At 41.0% G+C, this 22,949-nt stretch overlaps 1 protein-coding gene across 1 annotated transcript in view; it reads left to right on the top strand.

Annotated features, from left to right (window-relative positions):
- nrxn3b (neurexin 3b) overlaps positions 1–22,949 on the top strand; it is a 307,342-nt gene that overhangs the window by 68,120 nt on the left and 216,273 nt on the right. The window contains 4 exon segments of the mRNA XM_025898582.1: positions 4,036–4,337; positions 5,733–5,777; positions 7,373–7,534; positions 20,780–21,218. Coding sequence (XP_025754367.1) covers positions 4,036–4,337; positions 5,733–5,777; positions 7,373–7,534; positions 20,780–21,218 — 948 coding nt within the window.

Raw genomic sequence — 22,949 nt, 5'->3', positions numbered from 1 at the left:
TAATCCCTAAGAGTACCCCACAAATGCTAGTAGCTTATAGCAGAACTTAACTCTTCTATGTTTAAGTTTCAATCTTCAAGCTTGTTTATCTGAAAACACAGTGCAAACATGTATTTGATGTGTCACACATCCTGTTCACTTTGCCAGTAAAGTGTCCTTGGGACTGGTGGTCATGCTCGCTTCCTTGTGAGGTTTGGGGGTTTGGTGGCTCTGCAAATGTAAGTGAGGATTTTTGCCACAATCACAAAGTCTCAAATCTGATTAACATCATCTGGTTTCCCTTTTATATGTTCCAAGTCTTTTTGCCAACAAACAATAAAGGGCAGTTTGGTATCTCGCAGCGATCCTGAGTTGGCTGAAGGTTGTGGGCAGTTGTTTCATAAGACCCTTGAGGTCAGACTGGAGAGAATTCAGCGCGTGTGTGACAAGAGGAAGCGGAAGAAAATAGGAGATGGTAATGAAGGAGCTAATTGCTTCCAGTGGATTTTGAAATCGAACGCCAGCCCCCAGTGCATACACCAGGCATCACACAAATGGAATATTGATGACTAAGGCGAAAATAAGAGAAAATGACCCCGCTATGTGATCAATATGAAAGCCACAGATCTGTGCAGAACATGTCTCAACAGGCAATACATTTCCCCTGGTTTTTATGGATCCGTATACACTTACCGCAAGCTTTGTATTGCTGAAGTGCACAAATAATACATATCAATTTGCACTCTCTATTATTCAGAGCAACAATGCTATATTGATGCCTTTTTACAGCTCTACAGAAACTTTGTAATTACATCATTGTAGATAATGCTGTAACATATCATAGTACGGTAAGCTTCTATTTGGAATTTACTGTCAGTGTAATTTATGATAAACTAGCTTTGACATATGCATATATACATTTCCATTCATCTTTTTTGCTGTAGAGTCAAACTATATAGAAACTTGTTTAGCTTTAAAAAGAAGCACAACACCTAACCTGTAAACCTTGGGTTTGATATAAACCTAGAATACTGTTGGTATAATAATAATTTTGACCTCTAATTTTAAAAGGGACATTTAAGGGACACAATACAATCATTTTAGATTCTAATATACATTGTACCCTACTGGATTCACATGTCGGTCAGGCTTTTGCTTCCATAATTATTCATTTATAATGTAAATTAAAAAGAAATTAAAGTTGTACATAAGATGATGAGCACGATTACATTTTATCTGCCATCAGTCGTTAGCGATATTAACATGATAAACATTTTGGTTGACATTAAAATGTTGACCAAAAGTTTAAGAATTGGCAACATTATGTCAATATGATGGATCTACTGACGATACTAAGTCTTCAGCTCCCCTCATTTCTTTATATATTACTAGGAAAATAATACAAATGAGAAATGCGTGTGGAGATTTATTGAAACTGGGGATAAATGGAAAAACATAAATAGAAGCAAAGAAAAAGCTGAAATTGTGGAATTCTAATGAGCTTAAAGGCCAATATTTGTTATGATCACCCTTATTGTTCAACACAGCCTGACTTATTATAGGCAAGCTTTCTTGTAATTTCTTTAAATGGGCTTCAAGAATAGTTTTCCAGGATTCTTAAAAAGCATTTCAGAGCTCTTCTTTGCACGTTCGCTGCCTTTTGTTCTGTTCTTTGCCAAGATGATCCCACATTAGTAATCAGTAATGCTGAGGTCCGGATTCTGGGGAGGCCAATCCATCACTGATCACTGTGGATATTTTTTCATCCTGGTATATTTTTACTGTCGTGCTTATATAATAGTCCGAACAGGTACAAAGAAACAGTCTCTCTAGGCTTGTTGTGCAATTTGAGCAGCATTCCTGAGATAGTCAACCTAATTAAAGTGTGCTGTATAGTAGAGCGATGTTGCCATGACAATAACCTTTCTACCTTAGGTCAAGGGAGAGTAGACTAGATCAGGTGTCTGGAGATGATCTAAAGGATAACACTACTGCATGCCTACAAAGAAAGCTTGTACACAGAGGTACTTCCCGTGTACCTTTCGGTTTCAAATCACAAGTGTTCTTCGCTTAAATGCGTTCATTGCTGTGTATACAGTAGAAAGGTTGCTTAGTATTCGAGTGAGAACAACTTCAAGGATAATTGATTTGGAAAAGTGAAAGACGCAGCATTTTATGAGTCTCAATCAGTTGGGAAAATTCAGCCCTCTAACCATATTTGCTGTCAGTTTGCCATGCAAGAGGCCTTCGGGCAAGATGTGACAGAAGGCCCACTCTCAGTGTAGCTGTTTTTTTTAACAGAATATATAGTACTGGCTGTCTCTGATGCTAGTGTTAATGTTCAATAAAGCCAACCGGAGCGAGGGGCTAGGCTCCCATTTTATTGCTGTGGATGTAAAAATCAATATTTTATTAATAATCTGAAAGTGTTTTGAAAGAAATTACAGCTCTTTCTGGGGGGAGCTTTTGGAAGTGACATGCCGCTGTCTGTTTTTCTTCGGTTATTACAACACTATCGTTTTGTTTTTGATGCCCAGCACAGTATAAAGCTTTGCGAAGAACAATATTACATGAATATACAATCAGGCAAGCTTCTCCACGCTGTCAGTGCTTGTGTAATTTCTAAGATGAGATGCATAAAATCAGTAGAGATGGGAGGAGGGCTTTTTTTGATCCTCCAATGTATATTCTTTTAGCTCTCTGTGTTGTGCTGTCTCAGTGGTAATAATGGGTTTCTATTTATTCCCCCAGCACATGGATGAGGGCTTTCACAGTTCCTTTGTTTCCTCCCATACTATTTCCTCTTGTCTCGGCGCAGTGCAAAGACACGAGTTTGACGCCGAGGGGAGAATTTCCCCACGACCGGAATCAGCGCCCCTTCATCCCACAGCCTCACTCCCCTTTTTCATTTGTTTCTATCTCAGTATTGTCATTCTCATCCTTCCCTCCTTTCTGCCAGCTCCGCAGCACCGCTCCCTCATGTTTACATATTGCCTGATCCGAAGCAACAAAACTGAAGCTCGCAGCTCTCGTGTGTTCCCCCTCTCTCCCCTTTCCTTTCTCGGCTTTCTTCTTCCACATTTGTCCATCATGACTTCTCTGCGAGTAACACAAAGGAAAAACCGCAGGACAGTGAGGAAATGAAATGACACATTGAAATGCCTTTTGTTGGCAGGTAGCATTGTAGTTACCGTCACAGCAGTGCCAGAGCAGTTAGTAGGTTTGGTTCATGTTGTTCTTGAGGTTGAAATTTCTGAAAGGTGACACCTTGAACAGTGCGCCTTCGGAGGAGGAATTATGTAGTCGCTGCAGGTTGCTGTTGCCAGCTTAACACACAACTGATAGTGAGGGTGTCTCTATTAGATTCACCCAGACCTACATTGACCATGCAGCACAGAAAGCTACACTGAGAAATTGGGAAAACAGATTTCTAGAGTCTTCCCTTTCCCCTCACTCCTCCAGCCCTCCTCGTTTTCCGTCTCCCGCTGTCTCACCTTACTTTTAGCGTCGATTTAAAAAATGGGCTCAGGAAGTCACTTTGCAACAGCCGAGTGATATAAAACTGTAAAATCAGACTAAGTTTGATTTATGCGCACCATTAGCGGGGAATAGTGTTCCATCATAAGTAGCCTGTCTGTCTGGAGGCTGTACGCGAAACCCAAACCCACGGTCGTACAGATAGGATTTTATGATCTCAGCTGAATGATGGGATTATCATAGCTGTAATTATGGTGAGAAGTGCATTGTGTATGTGTGTGCTTGCCTGATGGAAGCTTTTGTGCAACATGCAGCGGTTCCCTATTTACTCAGGCTGACTCACGATGAATGAAGAAAACAACACACATGCTTGTTTCATGTTTAGAAGATTTTATAACAAACGGCATCATAAATGCGGTAACGACCGGCTGTAGTCTTGTGGAAGAGTGCGATGAATCATAGCACGGCACCGCAGCAGGGGGCTTAGCTGCTAGACGTTAACGCCGAGCCTCGGCGTCTGTCAGAAGATACATAACGCCCTGAAAGTAACACTTTGCTTCTTTTCTCTTTCCCATTCAGCGAGGGAGGAGAACGTGGCCACCTTCCGCGGCTCGGAGTACTTCTGCTATGACCTGTCACAGAACCCCATCCAGAGCAGCAGCGACGAGATCACGCTGTCCTTCAAGACCTGGCAACGCAACGGCCTCCTCCTGCACACGGGGAAATCCGCAGATTATGTCAACCTGGCACTGAAAGACGGGGCAGTCTCGCTCGTCATCAATCTGGGTTCTGGCGCTTTCGAGGCCATCGTCGAGCCGGTCAATGGAAAATTCAATGATAACAGCTGGCACGACATCAAAGTGACACGCAACCTGAGACAGGTAATCGGGGGTAACGGCGATGGACGGAGTTTGGAGACACAGTTTTGTTGTTTTTGCTTTAGATAAGCTGCTTCTGAGAGCTTTTGAGAGGGAGCTGGCATTAAGAATGTCACTTTGTTCTGATTGGTTGTCATTCCATTGCTACAATTCAGATACATTATTAAGACAGATGCCATTATACTTTTAGTTGTCTTTTACAGAGATATCTTTTATTTTAATTTAATGTCATTGTCTAATTTCTTTCTTTCTTAGCAACTAGTCAATAAGAACATGGAAAAGCAGTTCCACAGCATATCCTAGGTACCGTCTTTCTAGGTGTTTTCCTCTCTCCTGTTTAGCAGCGTTTTGAACTTGAGCTCCGTGTCGTCAAATTAAAGTTATCAGATATTTCTGTTTTGCTTCACATTCCTCTAAGATGACACTTCTATCAGGCACTGTCACTATCGCCTTCCTTTGGGAAACTGCTCGTGTGCAGGTGTAGACTACACACTTCCACTTTAAAGGCAGACGCAGTGTTTGCCTTTCAGCCGTCCATTAGCACTGTATTTATAGCACAGATGATCGTCAGGCTTTTTAAAGGCAGAGATGCATCTGTATGGCATAAACAAATTAGCAAAGCGACATGTATTGTTTCCTATCATATTATAGTAATTTATAATTAGCTTTTCTTTCTGTTAAGTGCATACATTAGATCTGTCTACAGGCAGCTATATAAAGAGTGGAGGTAGTCGTAGCGACACGTGTGCGTTTGCTCATTGTGTCGGCCGACCTTTAGTTTGTCGGCAAGGTGAGACAGCCTTTAGTGTTGCAGTGGAACAAGTAAGTGGTGATTTTCTGACCCTCCCTGACAGTAAGCTTTTGTCCCACAGGTTAGTAAATAGTTGTTGCTGAGAATCCCAACAGGATAGCCCGTAGTTTAGAGGTTAGAAGCTAAGAGTCAAGGGCTGCTGGCGTGCTTTCTCTCTTTCTTTCAACAGATCTGTCTTTCTCTCATTTTCTTTCTTCTTCTTTGAAAGGCACAACTTGTTAGACTACAGGTGAAAGAAACACTGCAAGATTTGTGGGATTTAAGCCGTCCTACACAAATTTGATGTGAAAGTCTTCTCTGTGGTCCTCGTTGATGTTTTCATGTAGGACTCTGGTGTCGAAAATTTGGCTAGGATGGCGCGATGCCTCGGATCTCTGGCAAATCGCGCAGTGTTTATTCACCGTAACACTAACTCATCCATGATATAAGTCATTTTTACTACTAACCAATATCTAACCAACTAATGTACTAACTAACATCCTAATTCTTCATCGTTGGTTTTGGTTTTTCTTTTCTGTCCATCCTTATTAACAACCTTTTTTGTTCACTATTCTTTTGATTTCCTTTCTTCCCCTTTTTCTGGAAAGCAATCAGGCATTGGACACGCTATGGTAAACAAACTACATTGTCTGGTAGATATCATTCTTATTGTCTTTTTTTTGGGTTTGCCGTGTGTCCCCTCCCCCTCTCTTCTTTTATTCGTTCTCTTTGAGTTCCATCCTAGACACTCTTATCAAAAAATGAGGAGATGGGTTTGTATTACCAGGCAATTCTTTCTTCGCTTCTTCTCAATTTCCTCCCTGACCTGCCAACAACCTCCTTCTTTACCCCACAATCCCCATCCTGTTTTTTTTCACTTTGGCTTTTACTTTTTTCTCTTTGTTTCTTCCACATTACTGCAGATTTACGACAAATAAAAATAATTGACTTCTTTGCCTTTGTCAGGGCAACTTACTTTTTATTTTTATTTTTTTCACACAAAAAGTCCCCATTTTTTGTGAGGACTGTCGTCCAGAACTGACAGAAGCTTACCACAATCCCAAAGATGGTGACCTCGACAACGAGCCCTAAAAGAGAAACTATCAAAAAATGGCAACCCCTAACCTTCATTGCGGGAGCTCTGACAGTTGTTTCCAACACACAGTGACGCATGGCATGCCCACACCTCATTGACCTGTCACCACCCAAAGTCATATAACCTCAAACGTGTCACCCAGAATAACCACTAACACTCTAATTCATCCACTCACCTTCCACCTATCACCTTCTCATTCACTTTGCCCTCCCTGTGTGTGTTTTTGTAGCATGCTGGTGAACGTGACGTTTTGTGTGTTTTGACTAACTCCGATCACCCTTGCCCCCGGGCCCATATGCGTAACATATCCAAGAATAAGCAAACTGATCTAGGATTATTGGTCTGGTGTAGTGACACGGACACTGCAAAGCATGACACCTGAGCTAAACCTGATCAAAGATCAGCATGAGCTATTCTGAGAGTGTATATGAATATGGGCTCTGGTCTTGATTGTGCATGAGCGCAGCAACCTGTGTGGCTTGCTCCAGCTTTGTATGGCACCATTGCTCCACTTACCCCCCTTACATGTCCAGTTAAGTGTGTTTAATTTGCCTTCTAACAGTGATGACCTTGGTTTGCACATTGACGTGGTGTGAAAAGCCTTCCCTTTGTTTTGCATGTGCGTGGGTATATACATGTAGTCGTCTGCAAGAGAGGGGAGAATGTGAAGATCGTTGGTGTGAGAGAGAACGTGTGAAACAAGTGAGGACGTGCGTGTGCACGTCTGTGTGTTTAAGTGCAGTCACATGGTGTACTGTAAATGTCTGTGTCTGCAGTTACAGATAAATCCCGAAACCTAAGACAAGTGGAATCAATTTGTCCTTGGTTTGAACATTGTACTAACCCTCCCCCAACCTGAAGTTTCAGAACCAAACCTAGAATCCATTCTCTTACTCCCATCAAAGATAAAGAAAATATGCCTCTGCCATATTTTCTTTACCTGTCTTTACCTATGGCAAAAATTCCATTAACAAAATCCAAATGCTGTCTTATCCAAAGGTTCAATGAAAAACCAACCTATCGTCAGGAGTCTTAGGAGACGTTCATATAGCTCGTTTTGAATGCAGACCAAGGAAGGAGGTGTGTTGTATCCGCAACACAGAATCCCAGAGTGTAATAGCTTGGCTTTGGCTATGTGTTGCCCCTCAACAGGTCACAATCTCCGTCGACGGGATCCTCACCACCACTGGCTACACCCAGGAAGACTACACCATGCTGGGATCTGATGATTTTTTCTACGTGGGTGGGAGCCCCAGCACTGCAGACCTGCCTGGATCTCCAGTTAGCAACAATTTCATGGGCTGTCTGAAAGAGGTAGGAGGGGCTCGAATGGGAAAATAGGTGCATTATCAATTAGTGTACCATGCTGGTACTTCATGGTCACGCTCTCAATCTGCGCCGCTGTTTTCAGTGTACAAAATAATAATCATTATACTTGCACTGAAAGGAAAGAGAAGAAGAAAAAAGAAAATTAGATTATCAATTAAAGCTGCTGAGTTGGCAGAGGGAGTATCAGACTTTCAATATTCGCCCCCTTAATCTAATTCATAACACTTACTGCAGTTTGTATGTGAGAAAATATCCCAAAATTGCTTCTGTCACATGTAATTTGCAGCATCAGCTTGAGTGCGCTGCTAAAACGCCTCCCAATAGGCGGCAATCCGAAAGAAATATTTGCTTATGATGAAATACAAAAACGCATTGTTGTTTTGGGACATTTAGAATGTATTTGCTGGCTCTTTGAGTTTGTTAGAACCAAAAGACATATAAAGTACCCCATTATTTTTATTCTGCTCACATTACTTATCCTGCAGCCAGTAATAATAATAATAAAGTGCGGGCTGGTGGCTCTTCATGGCTGTAAAAAAGTCTGCATTGATTTCTGCACTTCAGCAGCACCGTCAGGAATAACCTTCGCATTTTACTTCTGATTCAGTTTGTGTCTTTATATAATGATACTTCTTATTATAAATTATATTGTATTGCTTTTTATTTTTTTTAAAGGTATTTCTGGGCTCTTACTGGGTGGTTACACTATTCTGTTTGAAGGCTGTACTTTTCTACGCTTAAAATATCTTTTTCTGTTTTCATATGATAACATTAAAGCTGTTGCTTTAGACTGTTGAAATTACAGAAAACCAACCCCTCACGATGGGAATGCTACCTGAAAACTGTTGCCATAGTTATAGCACCAGTGCAAGCTGAAAATGTGAATAGCAACAGTGACACTGAAAAGATGCAGGCAGTCGTTCAGTGGGGGATATAATTATTTAATCCCCTGCTGAATTTACAAGTTTGCTCACTTACAAGTAAATGAACAGTCTCTCGTTTTTATGCTAGTTTCATTTTAATGGCGAGAGACAGAGGGCGCCAATGGGGAGCCCGAATTCTGGCTGTGATATCGGGGATCAAATACTCATTACTAATTACATACATAATACTTATGTTTCTCTCCATTAAAATAAAGCTGCCATAAAAATTAGTGACTGTTCACTTATTTGTGAATGTGTGAAAGTGAGAAAACTTACTAATTCTCACAGGGAGTCAAATAATTATTTCCCCCACTGTACATAAAAAGCTAATTGTGGCTCCGTGGTGTAGTGGTTAACACACTCTTCATCTTAGACATGAAAGAGACACATTCCCAGTGTCGGTCCCTAGCCTGGATGAACGCGAGGGTTGCATTAGGAAAAGCATCTGCCATAACGACTGTGCTGAATCAAACATCTCCAAAATGTCGACAGGGCTGATTTATAGGCCAATATTAGCCATTTCCTGGTGCGTTAGTATTTTGGATTGTTATCTGTGGTTTGCCATAACATGCAGTATTTTAATAAGAGGTAACTGTTAGCTGGTATTTTATTATTGTATCTACTGGTATTGCTGTTTCTAATGACAGATGCATGAAAATTAAAACAATAAAGAGAGGACAGGAGAAACACCCTTCAAACGTGTTAAGAATGTCGACATTTCCCAGTTTTTCCACCAGAGGGCACTCTGTAACATCCCTGTTGGCAACGTGTGTTTGGAACGCCACACACAGCGGACACAAACACAACAACCAGCTAACCTGCGCAGAGCTGGGCTGACTCTACTTGGATAAACAATGCCACATAAAACCGTTTTAGGAAATCTGGTTATTTTTCATGGTTCCGATATAGCCAAGTGTCAGATTTTTGTGTCAGATTGTTGTTTCTTGGTCCAAAAAGAGATGGCAGAGGAATAGTGACTTAAATTGGCGTTTATAAAGGCCAGCAGAGAGCGACTCCTTCGGTTGCCCAAAGAAATCCAGTTTTATAGAAGACTGTGAGTCATTTGGCCTACTGCACTCTTGACCTGTGAACCTAATGAATTTTCTCAGTGAGTTTATGACCTCAGTTACAAATTTTAAGCGTTATTGAACACATCATCATGTCCATTTTCTAAATTATGTTCTTATTAGTGATTATAAAGCAGAGTATGCTTAGGTCTAATTTGTGATTGACAAGTTATTATGTGAGAGTGCAGTGTCCCTCAGTTTCCCAATCAGATCCATCAGTCCCTTGTCACATCCTATTTCAAAGCACCAAGATGGCGAGAACCAGAATATACAGCTTTAGACTAGAAAGTGAGGTCTCACTAACCAAAGGGGACCTCACTGTGGCTATCTCCATCAGTTTTATCCAGTTTATGGAAATATTATACAACCTCATTTCTCACAGGACTCACTCTATCCTCTCATCCAGGCTGTTTTTCTCTTCCATTACAATCTTCTCAATTTTGACAAGGGCTAGTAAAGTGTATGATGTGCTCGCAAATTCACTGGGCCACTGTCCAACTTGACACACACACGCACACACACACACACACACACACACACACACACACACAGGCTTGGGTGACGGCTAAGGGGAAGGTCACCTTGTCTGGACTGTTGTATGTTTCGACTGAGTGGCTCAGATTGCTGTTCCTTTAGTCATTACCACCCTGGCTAATGCATCCCTCATCGGCCCTCAAAGTGCCATGACCCTTTGTGTGTGACTCTCATACACACAGATACATGTTTATGGAACATGTTCTGTGATTAAATAGTTTTCAAGCTTTTGATTGATTGCCAGTGTTTGTTTTAGCACCAGTGTGCCAAAACGATACACAGTAGAGAGAAGAGGACTCTTAAAAAAAGAATGACACCTGCCTCATTCCACTTTATTGTTTTTATAGATTAATGAATGCATTAATGGGCTACCTGACATGCAGCAAGAAGGAATGATCAAAACAACCAAAGCACACATCCTGTTATAAAAATTCTCTTCCTAGCTGCGTTGTGTTTCAGTGATAAATGAGCATCAGTATGTATGTTGTCTTTTTTGCAGCCTGTGAAAATCTGTTGATGTTTAGTTCTTGACAGTACTTTACAAAGCATGAAACATAAATGAGCAGTTTGGCCAGCGCTGCAAAGCAAGTCTCTCTACAGCATTACCGGTAGTCTAAATACAGTTCAAATTTTGAGTATCAAAGCAACACAAAGTGGGTAACAGTAATATTTGACCTGTGTGATGGATATCAGGGAATGTAACTGGACCCACTGTGTTTTTCCTAAGCTTGCAGTTCAGTGTTTGACTCAGTAATTGAATATTGATTTGTGAACACAAACGTGTCTCCTGTGCTCTGCAAGTTAGGCATAATTGTTTGGATTTCAGTCAGGACGACCATAATCGAAAGAAGAAGACCGATATTTGGCAAGAGGTATGACACTGATTAAGTCAGGAAGAGCATTAAAGAGGAGCTGGTGTGGATGTGAGCTGCAAAGTGGCTTGCAGTTGTGCAAGTTGCTAAAGCAGCTTAAATGTTGCTCTTTATGAGATTTGTGAGATTTGCAGAATGGATGTGGGAGCTGATGTGGGCTGTCACCGAGATCAGCTGAGCTTTTGCTTAATCTGATGTAGATGTTTTGGTATATTTCATTACCATTGGTGCTTTACCTTAAGAGTCAGTACACAAGGCACTCAGTAGGTACAAATGTGCATTCTGAGTGGCTGCTGGCAGTTTGTAGGTGAAATTAGGTGACAGCACTGTACAAAGCATGAACAGAGCTATTCAGTGTTCAGGGCCAAAAACCTCGTATTGCTTCAGAAACAGAGAACGTTCACCTTCAGAGTAAAAAGTTGTGCCTTACTGCTGCAAACTAATCTGCTAGTGACCAAAGCAATCACCAGGAGGTTTTTGGTGCAGCACCCTCTTTGTGACCTCCTGCAACCACTTGCCAAACAGTTGGGGAATGCATATTGTTACTAGCAGCAAGTAGCCGTCAGGAGCTCGCCGACTGGTCTCTACATCTTTGCCACTGAAGTCGTACCAAGTCAGCGAAGGTTTTCAAACAAGTAATACAGCAAGTGCTGGAGTCGTGCTGGCTAAGCGTACTTACCCTTCTTCAGATGTAGGCAAAAATGACAAGCCCACAATACTTTTATTAAGAATGTATACTTTATTAATCCTGTATGAAATTACTTAGTCCTCTGCATTTAACCCATTCGCTCAGTGGGCGGCTACCGGGGAGTAGTGTGGAAACGGTACCTTGCTCAAGGGTACTTCAGGGTAGCCATTCGGTCATGGGGCAGACACTCTACCTTCTGAGCTATCCCTGCCCCCTAAAACTGAAGGCACCGGGTAGGAGTTGAACCCGCGCCGCCCACTGTCAGGGCGCCTGCTCATCTTGCGTGACCTAAACCGGCGCTCATTAGTTGTGTGTTATGATAACCTTTCATATCTCAAACCTCAGTCAGTCATTTTATTTCTCAAAATTTTTCACCCTTTTTAACTGCTTAAAGTTATTTATACATTAAAAAAATTAGGAAAATATATGAATGAACTGTGTATTATAATAGTGCTTATAATAAAGCGTGAAAAAGTTCCCCCACCCATTTTAAATAAAGTGATTTATGACAACGAGCAATACTTGAAGCTGGATCACTCTGTTTTGGGGGTTTTAGCCACTACATCATAATAATATTAATAATAATAATAATGATAATACATTTTTTCATAGGCACTTTTGAGACCCTTCAGATCACCTTACAATAGTACAATAACAGTAAGAACAATACAATATAATAAAATATTGTACTCCATAACAAGATTGGATTTCGGAAATATTTTTGCCCTTTTTAGAAAATAAAATAAAAAAACTTACACATTTGCAAGGAGGTCCTTGTTGGTACATAAGGAGACAAGGATTCATTTAAAATCTTGTCTCTAGCTATAACACGGACAATGCAAATCTGTTATTCTCTGTCCTTCCACCACTCCAGGACTTGTCTGGCTTTTTAGCTGTTAAATCTTCATCAGCGGTCATCAGCTAGTTTCTAATTGGAAAAAACCCAAACACTGTCTCTGAAAAAAGCCACCGAGCTTTTAAAGAAGCAAATTCACGCCAATAAATAGCTTGCATATTTCCTGAGCCACGATGCGGAGACGGTTGTATAAAATGTTTGTTTCCATTATTATCTCAACAAGCGTGACTCAGCATTAGCTGGCACTTGAGTGTTAGGTGCACAGAATCACGAGGTGATTCACTGTGTGTTTGGTTAGTGGTAGTGTTGTTTGATCCTCAAGTGTTCATCATACATAGCTCCATTAAGTGGGCACGATGCCAGCTGCTACTCAGCACCGTGCAAATTGCTCACAAGTGGCACCCTGATCTCCCTTTCATACTCTTATTCATTAAAGGCATTTCTTTGATTGTTCCATTAGTCCCACATTGTACGCATGTGTGCATTTCCCCTGCGTGTGCTCCCTGTGTATCATCCCTTTGTCTCTCAGCCTCTCTCTTGTTGTCCGTATTTATTCCTTCCTACCCCCTCCGCCTCTTCCTGTGGATTCAATATCCCCACATAATGAGGGAATGATTCAGTTGAGTTTGGCCCGCTGCTCAGATCAAGATGCGTCAGTGTTTCTGTCTGTGTGTGTAATGTCTGGCTCGAGCACTTTGAAATGCTGGTGAAGCAGGAATGTTGGTCTCTCTTCATTGTGAGATGTTTTAGAAATTTTTAGAAAAGCTAAAGAACACCTTTTTAAGCTGATGAATACGCTGGTGGAGACATGTGTCGCCACAGCGAGCAAATGCTTCCTTTTCTTGTCTGATAACAAAAGAGATGCCTGCGTGCTGCCATCACAACCCCTGTCTTGTTCAGTCTTCGCTGCACTCATCTGCGCCCGTAGGCTACATAGGATCTCATCCATACACGATGCAAGCACACATGTCCCACCCACACTCGTGTTCCGCCATGTGGGCTGCGGTGTATCACGTGACCAACTGGCCAGTGGGCACACTCTGGTCAGCCTGATGTTTGGTAGTGCCGTGCAGTCTGTGCCTTCTGCAGCCCCTTTGAACTCTCACTCCAGGCCCCTTCAAGCACAGGGCGGCACTGCGTAGTGGCAGACTATGGGGGCGGCTGGGGAATACAGTGTCATCCCTGTCAAGAGAGGAGGAGCAGCATCCAGGAGGTGGAAGCAGAGAAAGAGGATGTTGAGTAACAATCAGGGAAGCAAGTATGTCAGGCTAGAAAGTGGGAGTGTTAAAAACAAGAGAGGAGATGGGTGACAGAGTGTAGGAGAACAGAAGTGAAGTGCAGGTGGAGAGGAGAGAAAATCAGGATAGATGGACATGGAGAGTATGATGAGTAAGTGAGAAAAAGAGGAGAAGGGGCAAGAGACCAATATTTGACATTTGAGAGGAACGATGTCGTCATCAGTTTTGTGTTATTCACTGCAGTATGTTCAGGCAGTGCTTCTTTTCCCTCTATTACAAATGCAAATGTCACCCTGTCCTTTTAATAATTTGACTTTTTTTTTTAATATCTCCTTCGAGGGGAACACAATGATGGATGGGTACAAACAGCAGACTTTAATGGAATACCTTCACCTTTCCCCATCACCCTCCCCCACAGGGCTAAGCTGTGCCACTGGTAAACAGTTTTTGTTTAGAGGATTTGGCTCCAAGTGACACCTTTTGTACAAAACACCTTATGCGGCCGAAACACAGGCTACCTGTAAATCTTATATAATGTGCTAAAAATAAAATTGCTGAAAGATATTTTTAAATTCTACAACCACTTGCTCGGGGACAGCACAGTTGTGGCTATGATAACGGCGAGCATTTGAGAGGAATGATGTTTTTAGAGTCGATAAAATTAGATCTGTTTTGTAACTCTTTTGAAAGAGTGCAGCTAAAAACGGATGGAGTTTTTTTTTTGAGTTATTTGGATCCATTGGGTAACACGGGTGAAATTCTGTACTTGTTATATATGAATACAATACAGAAATCGAGTTCACCACTCCTTGCTTCAGACTTTGCTGAAATATTTCACACATGATGATCCTATGCAGACTTTGTAAGGTGCAACCCCCCACCATTTGTAATGACCTATAAATGGTGGCGGTCTCTGTCACTTAGAGACTAACAACCATCTGCGCACATTTACACTTATGGGTAATTTGGAATCACCAATTAACCTAACTCTAATAATTGCATGACTTTTAACTGTGGGAGAAAACCAGAGTACCCAGAGAGAACCCACTGCAAACAGCCAGACAGTGGACCTTCTTGTTGTGAGGCAACAGTGCTACCACGCCACCGAGCTGTCCATCCAGGCTTAACAAAAGTAGCAAAGCTATGATTACAGGGCTCGATGCAAAATTTTCTGTATGTTTTTGTCCTTGACAGGTTAAACCACAATAAATAGCAGTAGCATACATGTGGTGTGGGTGTAGTTGTCTGCCTCTTATAACCCCGGTGATTTTCCTGTGGTTGGAAATCTTGTGTGATGTTGTGAATTTCAGGAGTCCAGGCAACTAACCAGTCTTACTAGATTGCATTATGTCAACTCAACAAGAACAAATTAAGTTGTTGAATTTCATGCAGATCCTACACGATTTAATTACGTTCACCATGGAAACGAAAATATTTTTTGATGAGTAATGATGCAGAAGTATTTCAAAATATTGACTTTAACACTTGTTAAAGATCACTGACTAACAGGGATAACAAAAATGTGCATGTTAACTGTGATGCAACTGATATAGAAAAGGGTTAAAAAATGTTAAAATATAACAAAAACATACCAGAATCTCAAGTACCCAGAGATTAGCCTGTGTGACACCAAAGTGTACAGTGCTGCAACGCTTTAATCAGTTGAAGAGCAAAAGTGTGATCATGGATCAAATGTTTCTGGTTCAGTATTTGATAGATGACACAGCTGAGTGGATTTAAGTCAGTAAGCTTTAAAAAACTAAAAACTAAAAAACACATTGATTAAAATCTGTGGTCAGAGTCAGTGAGAGTCCTGCATGCTGGACACGAGGTGTTGTAGTGAAATTTGCTTAAACTGTAATAGTGATAGCATGCTGCAGCACAGTAAGGATTACATGGCACAGGTGAGTGGTTTGGGTGTTGCACTGAAACAAGAGGGATACGACTGATTTCACAGTAAGCATCTCTCAGAGTAACATCTAAAGCACCTCTGGTGAGCACTGTGTCTACTCAGGATGTGTTTGAGCACAGCACTAAGTGTAAGTCGTCACCATTCAGTTCTTTATCAAATTCTTGTAGATGTCCTCATAACATTAAAGCAAATAGACTTCTGTTAAAAGTGATGTCCCATTATGTTTAAGGCTGAAAAACACTCCTGTGTGATGTACAGCATATGTAGTCAAACCACTCATCTTGTTCTGCTTTTCTATGGTGCCACTTTTGACTGTTTATCTGACTTGATGCTGCAACAGAAGGAAGTGAGAGACTAACAATCCCCACAGGTGTAACCGTCAATAGTGTTGAGGTGACGGGGGGGGGTGTAACCATAGAGACAGGGCTTTCACAATGTCATATCTTCACTTCACAGTTATCTTGGTCAAAAAACGATAATACAAATGAAATATCTACATTTTAAAATGAGGAAAAATTGCAGAAACTAGCAGTCAAATTCTATTCTGTGTTGGTGAATTAATTGAACTAAAATTACAATAAAATACGAGTGCTTGGTGCGGAACGGTATGCACTGCAAAAAATAAAGAACAACTGCACATTTATTTATCGTGATATGTGATATGTGTTACCATCATTTGTATAGTTGTCATGTCATCCCTGCACGCAGCCAAAGGACAGTATTTTAAACAGGAGGGTCAGTAATGACTCCATGACCAAGATCATGTGACAGCCCAAACAGGAACGCCTCCCTGTGGATGCTGCAATGAATAATGCACCATGTCAGCAAACTGAAGCGCTATGCCTCAGATTTGCCACATTAAGGCTTCGCCCAAATCATAAAATCTCTCTCCCATGGAGTTACTACTTCATTATTTCTTGAAAGACGTGTCTCAGAAATGTTGTGCTGTGTTAGTTTCAGAATCACAATGCTACATTTGCACGTTGTCTATGTTAAATGCACGTGTGACAAAACATCTGTTTGCTTTCCGCTTTGCACTTTGCCTATCTCAACAAACAGGTTGTGCGTATGTCTGTGTACATGGCGGCTTGTGCGTTTGGATCTGTGCACATCCAAAAGAATGTAGTGGTTTTGTGGGTCTGTGTGTGCACACTTGAACAAATTGCCATGTCCCCCTGCAAGGCTGCACGAGTGCCTTTGTAAGTGTGTGAGTGTTGTTGTGTGTCTTCACTGGACTTCACTGGAATTATCCTGCTCCTTCATTAACACTAGGGTTAAATCAGCAGCTGACAGCAGCTGTGTTTGGGGCCAAAAGGACATGAGCACTCATCTGAAGTAGATTAGGGAGGAGAGAGAGAGTGTGTGTGTGTGTGTGTGTGTGTGCAAAGCCTACACTTCCACCTACCTACCCTTGCTCTATACCCTTCTCCTTGTAGCTTTACTGTGTCCCAATCAATACTCAATCCGTGGAGGATCTGGACTTTATGGAGCTGTTACAGTCCCCCTGTGCGTGCATTATGAATGAGCCCCGTAAGGCTGTTGGCTAAAAGATAGCGTAACAAAGCACAGCAATAACAAAGGGAAAGATGAAGCGTGTATAGCCGCAGTAGTCCATTCCTCTGTTATAACAAAATTTCGATTACATTATCGATCAGCCTGCAGCGGGACGGACGAAATCATAATTCCAAAACAGATCAGGGATGGTTGATTGGAAGATTAGCACACCCTCCAACAACACTGCTGCACCTCGGAGAGTTCGTAAAGACTTCACACTGTCAAGAAAATGAAGGCGGAGGGCAAGTTAGTCATGAGTTAAGCAAACTGAGGTTTTCAGAGCACAAGACAAACTGTTATTCCTCAGATAGAAACCTTGTGTTGTCAAGGAAGCTCAGGGCTTAATTCTTCTTTCCATGTCTACTTGTTATTTCTCAAAGATATAGACATAGTGTCTTGGAACTTTGGCAAGTTTGAGCAATTTACATCTAAGAACTGCACAGTGACTATCCCTGTACTATTAAAGAAAAAAGTTCTTCATTGCAAATGAGTAGCATTAAAGCATCTCTTTCTTCTTCTTTCTCTTTTCATGTAATATTCAGTTTGTTCTCTTGCCCACGAGTGGTCTTAAGCGTGCCGGAATTGGAATCCAAGGTATCGGGCTTCAGAAGAAAACACGCTAAAAACATCAGTGTTTCAGAGAGATCAGTAATGATGGTTAAAGCTCAAATATTTTAGAGCTACAGGGCAGCTGCAGCGTTTCAGTATTTAAAAAAAAAAAAGAATTTCAAAATCATCCCCCATTTTTCATCTGGGGCTTATCATCATCTCAGAACGTGCGTTGCATTTGCTTGGGTAAGTACAGTGGAACAACAAATGTTGCTGCTGCTGATTGATAATTACCAGAGAGCAAAAAAACAAACAAAAAAAAATCTCTCAGATCTCGGAGATAGATCTGAGTGGGGGGCAGAAACGATCCCCCAAGCCATGGGTCATATTAGCATATTTAGCATATGCAAACACTTTATTGCTTTTCACTGTTTGATTTATTGCCTAAACCTTCTTCTGTGTAGTACGGAGGACCAAAGCTGCCAACATCAGGAATAAATAAAATACCATGCATTCTTCACTCTCACTTCTGTTCCACCAATACGTGAAGACTTGACCCTGTGGCGTACTTCGAATTACACTCTCCCTCGTTTGCGTAGTGAAGCAGAAAGGCACAAAGACATAAATAACTCTGAGGAAATAAATTGGCAAAGAAATAAAAGCATGGCTAAGTAAACAGGGGCATTAATGCAAACAGAAATAAATACAGAAGCAAATTAAAAGAGGAAATGTCAGTCTGTGTCACATATTATTAATTTTTAATGCCGTTTTGCTGCTTTTAAATGCATACTGATTTATTTATTGAGTATTTTTTCTTGTTTTTGGCAGGACGGGAGACAACAAACCTGTTTTTGACATGTTGCAGTAAAAGAAAAAGAGCACGGGATTAATTAACGATGGCCCAGTTCCATTAAATGTGCCAGTAAGCCATGACAGTGAACCAGTGTCCACAAAAGCATTTGTTTAAGTCATGTCTGAGGCACCAAACAGTTTATGGAAAATACTTCTTACTTATAAGCTTTTGCTTTTATTTTTTTTTTCATATTGGAAGTACTGGGGACTGTGTGTTTGACAGATAAGCATTTGGATTTTTTTCTTGCTATTTTTCATACATGTTACTTGTATCTTTGCTTGTAAGTTTTTTAGCATTCCGCCGCAAAGGTGGGCGCAGTAATAGAAAGTCAGTTTGAAACTACTCACAGGTATTACATATTCATTATTTATTTGCGAGTTACATATTTATATAAGTGTATTTATTGACATTAAAGCTAATCAAAACTGCTATTAGGAAGTTGTTAGTAGCTATTAGCTATTGACGTTTGTGTGGCAGGTGGGTTACACAGTGGCCTTAACACTTTGCATATGACTACATAGCATTAGCAATTTATAGCCACCAGCCTGTGCTGTTAATGTTTTTTTTAAATAATTTTTTAAAACAAATAACTTTTGTTTTTGATTAGAGTGAAAATTTAAGACTGGGTGGGCCTGGTTTTTAAGTGGGCTGCATCACTCTTGACTTGGGGAAAGGTTGTTGTAGGGAACAGTGCATGCTGAAATATTGTTTATTAGAAAGGTAGTAATCTAAGAAACCTTTTATTACCCCTCACCTGTAAAAGGCTGATGGGGTGTTGTCGTCACACTGCTAGACGGCCCAGCGGTGCAAGATTTTGAATGCAACTGAAAGTTAAAGCCACAGGCCTATATCCCATGAACTCTCAATTTTACAGTAAACATCTCAATTAAATCGCTGTGTTGTGTTCCGGTTGGCTTTTCTTCGTTAGTGTACTTTTGTCTTGTCATGCTGTTTTTTATAAATGTTCTTTTTTAATTCAGAGGGTTTCTTTTACTGTGTATTTTAAAGTGAAATCACCTGTATTAGTACATAACCAGTAGATTAACAAAGCTTGACAGTGAGCGTATTTTGTCGTGTTCATGTTCAGGAGATTAGATGTGGTCGTTAAGTGCATTGACATCTGCGTTACTTGTTTTGTACGTACACACACACACACACACACACACACACAGGACCCTATTTGACCTTGTTTCTTGAGTCTTGACATGTTTGTTACATGTTGAAAGGCTGTTATCTTCTTTCCTGCTGCCCTTATTCTCACTAGCTTGTTGTTGGAGCTTGTTGCCTCCCCCTTTACACACAAACACACACACACATTACACCCCTCTCAACCCAACCCGGTCCCCTCCTCAGTCCTCCTCAGCACTTGGGTCACCTGTGTTGATTTACTGTCAAATCTTCCAGGATTATCAGTAATCCCACAGAAGTACAATCTGTTGGCTGACAGCTGTGCTCGCTCTAACAGTGTTGCTGTTTCCTGCGCATACACTGCCCTATATACTCGAAAAAGCCTCTCTTCCTCCTCAGAAAAAAAAGAGGGAAAAAAAACATTAATTTTCTGCATCAATGGATTCCAATTGACAATATTCTGCAGCCCGTATCTGTGGTATTTTGTTGTATTTGACTATAATGTGGCGCTGCTTTCCACTTTGATGGATTAGAGGGTTGGTGTAAATTTATTGCTGGTAAATAAATATGATATTGGATATATTCTCCCACTGTCACAGATCCTCTGTGGGGTTTCACCCTCGGTTCATCAAGGCTGGTCTTTTTGAATATTACAAGGAATGACTCGCTAATAATTTAGCCATCACGTCTCACAGTTCACTCAGTGAGTAGGTGTTCAATCAAGCCCAAAAGAAATAGTCGAGCATCTCCTTTCTGTCATAGATGAATTGAAGCTGAAATAGAAAAATGACTGAGACAAACAAAGCTTTACATAAATATTAGTTTTATTGATCCAGCTGCCCTTTAATTTGCAGTATATAATAATGTCAATATGATGCTATTCTATTGCACTTTGAAATGAACTGCAATTCATTTCCATAGAAGTTATTTACCGTTGCTGCACCGGCAAATCATTTCTTATATTAAAACATTGGAAATAAGCTTTGAAAAATGAAGAAATAGTACAGTAATCGTACGGGATTGTTGGTGATCGCTTCCCCCATATATCTTCCACAGGTGGTGTACAAGAACAACGATATCCGCCTGGAGCTCTCCCGCCTTGCCCGCATTGTCGACCCCAAGATGAAGCTCCAGGGCGACGTGGTCTTCAAGTGCGAAAACGTTCCCACCCTCGACCCCATCAACTTCGAGACCCCCGAATCCTACCTGGCCTTGCCAAAATGGAACACCAAGCGCGTGGGCTCCATCTCCTTTGACTTCCGCACCTCTGAACCCAACGGGCTGATCCTCTTCACCCACGGTAAGCCTCAGGACAGGAGGGACGCGAAGGGCCAGAAGAACAACAAGGTGGACTTCTTTGCAGTGGAGTTGCTGGATGGAGGGCTCTACTTGCTGCTAGACATGGGCTCCGGAACTATCAAGGTCAAAGCAACGCAGGCTAAGGTCAATGACGGCTCCTGGCACCATGTGGATATCCAGAGAGATGGTCGCTCAGGTAAGAATGAAAGAAAAAAGGCGGAAAAAGGTTGAAATGTCTGTTTTTGTGTTTTTAAGTGATCCTAGCTGAACTTTCACAGATGTTTAACGTCCCTGTTAAATCAGCTCTGTGCTTTGAGAAGGCACAGTGGTCCTGCCATGTCACTGGTGTCCTGTTTTCTCTGATACACACATACATGCATAAGAAAAAATAGCTTCAGCCAAAAAAATTGAACTTCAGTTAAAAGCGTGTTGCCTTTGGCTGAACGGTACAAAGTATAAATTTATAGGCAGAGAGCTGACAGGGCAACTAAAACATGGTCAGAAACAGAGTAATAAATACAGAAGAAAAGAGAATTGCAACTGTGCAATATATACTTATGTAATACACAGTGAAGCATATCTTGTTTTGTTCTATTGCTATTGGGACTTTTCTATTTTAAGCAGTAGTCAGCTTTTTAAAATGCCAAAAGAATTAAAGACAAAATTGCGTCTTTGATGCAAAGACATCAAGTTTACATCCACTCACCATGGGCATGGATGCCATGGTAATTTGGATTTTTGGATTTTAATGATTTCTTTGAACTGTGCTTTTTCCAGGCTGAAATGACTGCACGCCATACATCTTTAATGAATTTGAAAAGCAACACTTGGGCGCACAAGTTTCAATTTATTTTGGATTTTCTCCACTCCGCACAGGGTCAAAAGTATACATACAGGCTCAGATATATACATACACCCACACTGGTATTTGTGTCACTTAGCACGTTGCACTTCTACCAGACACTTTTGCCATGAACAAGTTTCTGGCATAATTCTGGCTGGATATTCATTCGTTTTTCTGGCACATTTGGTAGAGTTCATTTAAATTCATTGGTTTCATGGCACAGACCCAGCTTCAAGCTTAGTCGAGCTTGAAAATTGTTGATTTTGGAGCACAGGCTTCTTTCTTGATTGGTACCCTCTCAGTCCACGAAGGCGTGGACAAAATCTTGTCACGTTAATTTGGGCAAAATCCAAATCTTTAGTGAACATGCTGAGACACAACATAACACAAGGAAAAATACTTGGAAACACAACTGGAAAGCTTGACTGCACAGTAGATGAAGACCAGCAGAGCATGGATATATTATATGTGTATATAAATGAACAGGAGAAAGTCAATCTGACAGCAGTGCAGAAACATAAATGCAACCAAAATCCAAAAGCATGGCCAAAACTGCAGAACTGCTCGCTTGACTGTACACTCACATTTTGCAAACACTGACAAACTCTTCAGTTAATTACAAACAAAAACTAAAAAACCTAAAATAGCAACAAATTTATTTGCAGAACCATTTATCTCTCAGTTGACTACAGTCTTCATAACACTAGTGAAACTGGTTTTGATGTAATGAAATTGCTTTGCTTCAAAAATACAACTTGTGCATACTTACAGTGAAATTATACCAGCTTTAATGTTGCAATGCTGCAGTGATTCTACGTATTCCAGCTTTTCCTGCATCCCCACAGCAAGATGATGTAAACTATCTCAATATATTAATACAAGCATTGATTTATTGCCAGGATAAAAGTCGTATCTCTCTCTAGATAGCTACTGAATCCATTTCCCCTTACCTACCTCTATCTGGATGTTCTCTGACCTCATAACATGGGCAAATACACAGAAAGTATTAGAAGAAGATTATATTAGAGAAAGGGGCTCGAAACTTCTTTCGCCTTGAGCTCCGAACCCAACACAATCTCTGCA

This window comes from Oreochromis niloticus, linkage group LG15 (genome assembly GCF_001858045.2).
Source record: "Oreochromis niloticus isolate F11D_XX linkage group LG15, O_niloticus_UMD_NMBU, whole genome shotgun sequence".
NCBI lineage: Eukaryota > Metazoa > Chordata > Actinopteri > Cichliformes > Cichlidae > Oreochromis > Oreochromis niloticus.
This window is presented reverse-complemented; position numbering and strand designations above follow the sequence as displayed.